Below are 6,273 nucleotides of genomic sequence, written 5' to 3'. Positions count from 1 at the left end.
TAGAAAAAAATCCTTTGGAAACTAAGCTTGTATGAGGGATACAAACAGCAACTTCAAAACTGAGCATGCATGAGGAGAAATGGGGTCGTGCATGATCTTGTGTGCATATATTAGACATTCCCTCTGTGGAGCGGGCGCAAGGTTGTGCATGTGCATTTTTTTTTTTAAGTGGAGCGGGTGGGTCTTTTAAAAAAGAATGCTAAAATTCTCCACTATACGTTAAAGTTATTCAATAAACTTTGCCTTCATATATTAAATGTTACCCTCTATAGATACATATCAGAACATCTGTTACTAATGTCATCATTTTGAAAACTATTTGCTTTTTATTTGCATCATGCTTTTATTTTAATAATTTATTCATTTTTGCTCAGGAGTTTTTGACCAAAACAAAAGTGGCTTGGTCTGCAAGCTTTTTAAAAGTTTAGAAGCTTGGGAATATGTTAAGAAGCCAGTATCCCTGTGCTGTTTGCCTGTTTATTTTAACTGTCATTATTTTCTAGATGGATATTAATAATATGAATTGTCCCATAGAAATGATTTCCATTAGCCTGCTGTACTTGTATCAAACTACACCTGAAGGCCACTAGATGGCTCTGCTGGAGAGACTTACACAAATAGAGATTTTCCATTCATCTTGCCCTCCAACATATTTTACAAAGATAGCTTCCGGCTAAACTATATCCATTCAGTTAAGAAATATTATCTAAGTTCAAATCAAAACTTCAAAAATACAAATCACTGACACAGTGTTCCACAAAACCCTATGATGGTAAAATAGATGTAACTGCTTCTATACCAGTTCAGAATGCTGAAACTTGATAGCTCCACTGGGAATGACATCCTGACTTCTTCCTTTCTCACAATTCCATGTCAAAGGACATGAGTCTCCCAAACCTGTAGACCCATCCACATCACAAAGTGGACATAAAGTGAGGAAAAAGCTGCGGATATCCTGATTCCAAGGACAGGAAGACCTCTCTTCCTTTACCAGCTCACTCAGAGACTGACATCCTCATACAAACAGCACACACTGTGGCATTGTTGACAGGCAATGAACGCTGCTTCCACATCCCAACCCTGGAGCCTTCATGTCATGGTTTCTTTTGATCATCTCTCCCTTTACTATTAAAGTGTGTATTCTTATTCTCTCCAGGGTCTTTACATAACTGTCTCTGTGATAAATAAATAAACTAAGATCTCTAAACTGGAAAGAAAAAAAGCTGAATTACAGATTTATGCTTTGAACTTAGCCCCTCTGATTTCTTATCAGTCCCATGACGGCACATAACCCCCCTCTAAATTAGCTTGAGCACTCCCCCATCCTCATTTCCTTATATTTGCTGAAAGCAGAGATCTGTTTTTCATCATAATGTCAGGGGCCAAATCTCTGTTGTGCCTGCATCTGAAGCCAGTGTGGCATGGCCTCTACCATTCTCTTTGCAGAGTGCAATGTCATTGTAAAGCCTTTGATCATGCCTGAATCTTCCACTGCAAATTAACTAAGAAAAAGCTTCAGCTTTTGCATGAAAAGCAAAATAAGAACTCTCCCAAATTGTTCCCACAGCAGCCTTATCAGTAACTGACAGAGGGAAGGAGAAAGTGCTCAGGGAGAGTGTAAAGTTTCATGTGTTGGGCAGCTTACTCTGACTTCTCTAATCTATCCAAATAAACACTTTACTCCCTCCCTGGTTCCAGGGGTTATCACAGACCCCCTACCCCCACCCCACCTAAGCTCCCAATGCTGCTTTTAACACAGCCCAGCCTGCTCTCACACTGCATTCGCATTTAAGGCAACACAGGATACAGACTCCACGACTCATATCGTATGTTCAACCAGAGTCAGAGTGAGGAAACAGCATGTCAGGGAAGGAAGCGCAGAAGCTGATGGGAAAGCACACTTTGCTCCCACTATTCAGAGCTTTCTTCTGAGTCCTGTAACTGGTCTTAGGTAGATTTGAATGTTTTCTTTTTTAAATATAGGCTAACATTAGTTTAGGTAGAACAAAAAAGAAACAGGTTAAGGACTTAAAAGAGGAGTGGAAGTGAACAGATTCAAGATCTGCAGAGAGAGGGTATAAATCAGGAGGAAATTCTTGAAATTCTCCACGTCTGCTGTCGCCGTCCAACTGCAGGAGCTTGGGGTGTCTGGGTTGCCATACGGTAAGTACAGAAAGAATGTGATCATTTGTTCATTATGAGATTTCTCTCTAGATAAAGCAGATTTAACTAATAATCACAACAACGCATCAGCAAAAGTAATTTTATTCATTTTAGTAGAGTCCGAGGTAGACTTTGAAGATGGGCAGCAATATCTAAAAGCAATAAAGTAAAGTTAATGAAAGAAAAATAAAGATAGTATTTATAATAATAAGGATAATTGATTTACATCTAAATTACAGGAAGAAAGCAAAAGTATTCATTTAAATAGAAGTCTTAAATGCCTTGTCAATCAGATTAAATGATTTCTTTTTTCTTTTATATCTTTTTTTGTGAGACAGAAAATGGGTGGAAACAGTATCTGAACACAGAGATACATAAAAATAGAACATTATCACATTTCTCATTATTAGCGGTATGGTCTGTTATTGTTGCTTGGGGCTCATTGTTCTGGGTGGTGGTTATCCTGAAGTTTGGGGAGGGTGGAGTCAATGAAGCCCATTTCCTCCACACGAAGCGCCGTGCATTAATCGGTGTTGACTTTCCACACATTTCATCACACTATTTAAGAAACTATAACTTAATGGCTCAGCCTTTCATCAGGGCTCTCTGTAATCCGTGGTTGTAGGAAACTGCAACATTACAGGGAAGAGAAGTCTTTTTGATCAAAAGAAAATGGACAAGATTGTTTATTGAGATGTATTGGGTAAACACGGGAGGAAACCTTGCAGGCCCCTAATGGCCACGTATTCATGCTGCAACTTCAGCTGCATCCCTGATCAAATGCATCTGGATCAAATTGCTGAATTATCCTCTCAGCATCATATTGATGAGTATCTGACTTTGCTGTAGGACAGTAGTCCACTATAACTGGAGATGAGAGCCACTTATTGTCAGGGATTGGTGGAGTACCCAAATGCAGAGATGAAGAGATGAGTTTGCTGATTTATTTAAGAATCCCACAGGTAACTGAAGCAAAGTCCAAAAAAAAAAAAAAAAAAATTAAAACCAAAAAATCAGCAAACAAGAAAACAACAAGAAACCTTCAATGAGGAACTGCACAGGTGGTGTATATATAGGGAACAGAACAAAGAATGGCTTAATGAGCTGATATGGAGCAAGTGTGAATAGAACTAACTAGAAGGGAGCCGAGGGGAAAGGAAGCAGGCAAAACGGGGCAACAGAGAGTAACACAATAATACAACACTGCCAGAAAATAACTAGAAAAACACATAATTAAAAAGAAACTAAAAATAAAACTGAACAGGGGGCAGAACCCTGACACTTATCTGGAAAAAGGTGCTCTCTTCAGTTGAAATTTGTACTAAACTTTTTAGCTTACCTACAAAATGCTGTGTGTTGTATAAAGCTAACCTTACATATCAACCTAAAAGCAGCATCTCCAAATGAAACTGTGGTTTAAGCATCAAGCAGTGAGGATGTTTTTTTGTTTTTTTTCATTGTTTTATGAAATACAGAGGGGATGAAAATGTATAGTTTTGCAAGATAGTGTAATCTAAAAAAACTTGTTTCAAAAAGCAAAAATAAAAAAATAATACACACTTCATGTTACAGTTATTTGAACTGAACTGGAGTGACGCTGTTAGTTTTTCCTGCAGGATACGCATCCAAGACAATGAGTCTGTCACGAAATGGGACGCTGGAGAAGACGGTGTCTGATCACGGCCATTCTGAAGCTCGCTCCTTTTCCAGAGCGGGGTCAGGGGTCGTGGTGCCGCCTCCTTACTCTCTGGGTGGCAGTGAAGCTGCAGACGGCCCCCTGGAGCTTAGGGGTTCTCTAGACTGCTGGGCCTGCTCTGTGCTGGTGACTGTACAGAATCTCATCATCGCCCTCATCAACGGCACACTGGCCAGTGTCATCTTTGGCGTCATCCTAACTCCTGCTCTGGTCATGATCATATTTGGCTTTCTCTGCCATTCCACAGTAAGAGTTTAAAGTATAAATGTGCAATAACACGTCAGAATTGTCTTAAAATGATGTTGCCAGATGCAAAGCAGATAGAAAGTATCGGGGGGTGTTTTTGCAGGGATTTGACACTGTTTTCTCAAATCACACCAGAACCTTCTGGAGCTTAACTCCAGCTGTTTTGGGCTCTAACATGCAGCTCATGTTTCTTTGCACAGCGGATTGTCAGCTTAATAAAATAATCTAAAGGCAAAGCGAGAATTCCAGTGGATTCGCTTGCATAGTGTGTTGACAGAGTGAGGGATGCATTTGTTGCTCCTACACCTTTACCTACATATCATATCTCGTCTCCAGGTGCAGCCCCATGGAACATCTTTGTACTGCTCAGACCTGCTGGATGACACTAGCTGCGTGGCTCTGCTGGTTGTTGGCTTTTTGCTGTTGACACCTCTGCTGGTGCTGGCGCTTGCCGCCTACTGCCGCCTGGCTCGGCACCTTCAGCTCGGCATGTGCTTCATCCCCTACAGCCGAGCCGTCTACAAGAACCTGCCCACCTCACGCCAGCGGGGGCCCAGTGCTGGAAGCTGCTGTGGCCAAAATGAAGGGAAAGAAAGTGATAGGAAGGGCAGTGTTTGGGTTTAGGGGATGAAGATGTAGATCAGTGATGTTATTCTGAGAGAAAGCGTAATTGAAAACCCCAAATATCTCATCTTTTGTATTGTTACTTTGTTATTGTTGAGAGTTTTTTGTATTTGCAGCGTTGCTTTGGTAGACTGTTTATGGAAAGAATTTTACTACTGTTTTACAATAAAATCAACATTTATCTGCACTGAGTTTTATACAATGTCTAGGCATTACGTTAATGCAAACAGTTTACGAGTTGACGAGCTTGAATTCAAGCATAATCTTACAGATAAAATACAGCATGTTTTTTACTGATTTCACAAAACTGCTTGATCAAAACACCATTTGGATTATTTGCTAACCATAGATCAGTCCAGTCCTGTGTTTATTTTAACCCAACAGGGTTAGGTTATAGGTTTGACAGGACATCAAACCAATTAACAGTTTAAAGTATTTACTGTAGGTTAAGAAAAGAGTAAGAATAACACACAAAAAAATTGAATAGTTATTTGTAAACTGTTCTCATCCAACTGCATTAGAAGTAACTACAATTAATGAACATAAAGGAAAGAAGCACAAAAAATGGACTTTTGGAGTGTTAAATATCAGTAACAAAATTCATATTCATATTCTACCTACAGATTAGGAACTATAGAAATATTTTATTTAGTACTTTTTTTTATTTTTCATTTTGGTATTTGCTCATGGCACAACCACAAATTTCTGTTTATTAGTTTAAAATTTACTAACACTTGTATTTATCTTTTCTAGGTAATACTGTTACAGAAGAAAGTCCTCCTATAGCAATATGCTGTTGCCACTGCCATATTTTTAAACTGGATATGGTGTGTACCAGGGGATGTGCAATTCTAGTTTATCCTACTAAACGTTTGGTTTTGCATATTGACCAGGAGGCTCAGTTTTTTTTTTTTCTCATCCTACCAGATCATCCCTTTTCATATATATTTGCTTTCTGTAGTAACATTTCCCCACCCGTACAGTATAGTGGATTTATACCAGAGTTACCATAGCAAGGTTTTACCTTGATTTATACTTTCATTGTATCTATAACCATTATTTTGTCATTTTTAATGTGGTTTATGTGTAAAGAATAATAACATTGACAGAAGCTATTATTCCTTTATGTATGCCTGGCACAACATATTACAGCATTGACTTTTGTGGTTGCAACATGGGAAAAGTAAAACAAAAAGATGTATATACCAAAGATGAAGGGATGTGGATACTTTTGCCAGGCATTGTTTTTTTGTTTGTTTTTTTTAATTATTTTTTTTATCCCACACAGAAATAAAATAATTTTTATTACTAACCACAATGAAATGATTCTTAGAAAAAAAGATACTGTTTTCAAATCCATAGAAAAGGTATTAGACCACATGATCTGCTAAAGACCAGGAGGGACTTGCAGAGGCACATTTGTGGTGTGGGGTGACAAAAAATTTATTTAAATGTTAATAATCTGAAAAAAATTAAAATTATATATATATATATATATATATATATATATATATATATATATATATATATATATATATATATAT

At 38.1% G+C, this 6,273-nt stretch overlaps 1 protein-coding gene across 1 annotated transcript; it reads left to right on the top strand.

The window, feature by feature from the left end:
* Window positions 1–1,792: 1,792 nt before the first annotated feature.
* LOC107082558 (transmembrane protein 88-like) lies at window positions 1,793–6,158 on the top strand. Its single transcript, XM_015371311.1, has 3 exons — window positions 1,793–2,163; window positions 3,780–4,105; window positions 4,442–6,158. The coding sequence occupies exons 2-3, from the start codon at window positions 3,797–3,799 to the stop codon at window positions 4,727–4,729; spliced, it is 597 nt and encodes a 198-aa protein (XP_015226797.1). The 5' UTR covers window positions 1,793–2,163; window positions 3,780–3,796; the 3' UTR covers window positions 4,730–6,158.
* Window positions 6,159–6,273: the final 115 nt, after the last annotated feature.

The sequence above is a fragment of the Cyprinodon variegatus genome, unplaced genomic scaffold (genome assembly GCF_000732505.1).
Source record: "Cyprinodon variegatus isolate N-32 unplaced genomic scaffold, C_variegatus-1.0 Scaffold56, whole genome shotgun sequence".
Taxonomy (NCBI): domain Eukaryota; kingdom Metazoa; phylum Chordata; class Actinopteri; order Cyprinodontiformes; family Cyprinodontidae; genus Cyprinodon; species Cyprinodon variegatus.
The sequence above is the reverse complement of the archived record's forward strand: the minus strand, read 5'-3'. Positions and strand labels throughout refer to the sequence as shown.

Bases quoted from the DNA above. Each gene is read 5' to 3' on its own strand.
- LOC107082558 (XM_015371311.1), top strand. From the start codon at position 3,797: ATGAGTCTGTCACGAAATGGGACGCTGGAGAAGACGGTGTCTGATCAC. The intron at 4,106-4,441 runs GTAAGAGTTTAA...TCTCGTCTCCAG, and splicing joins GCTTTCTCTGCCATTCCACA to GTGCAGCCCCATGGAACATC.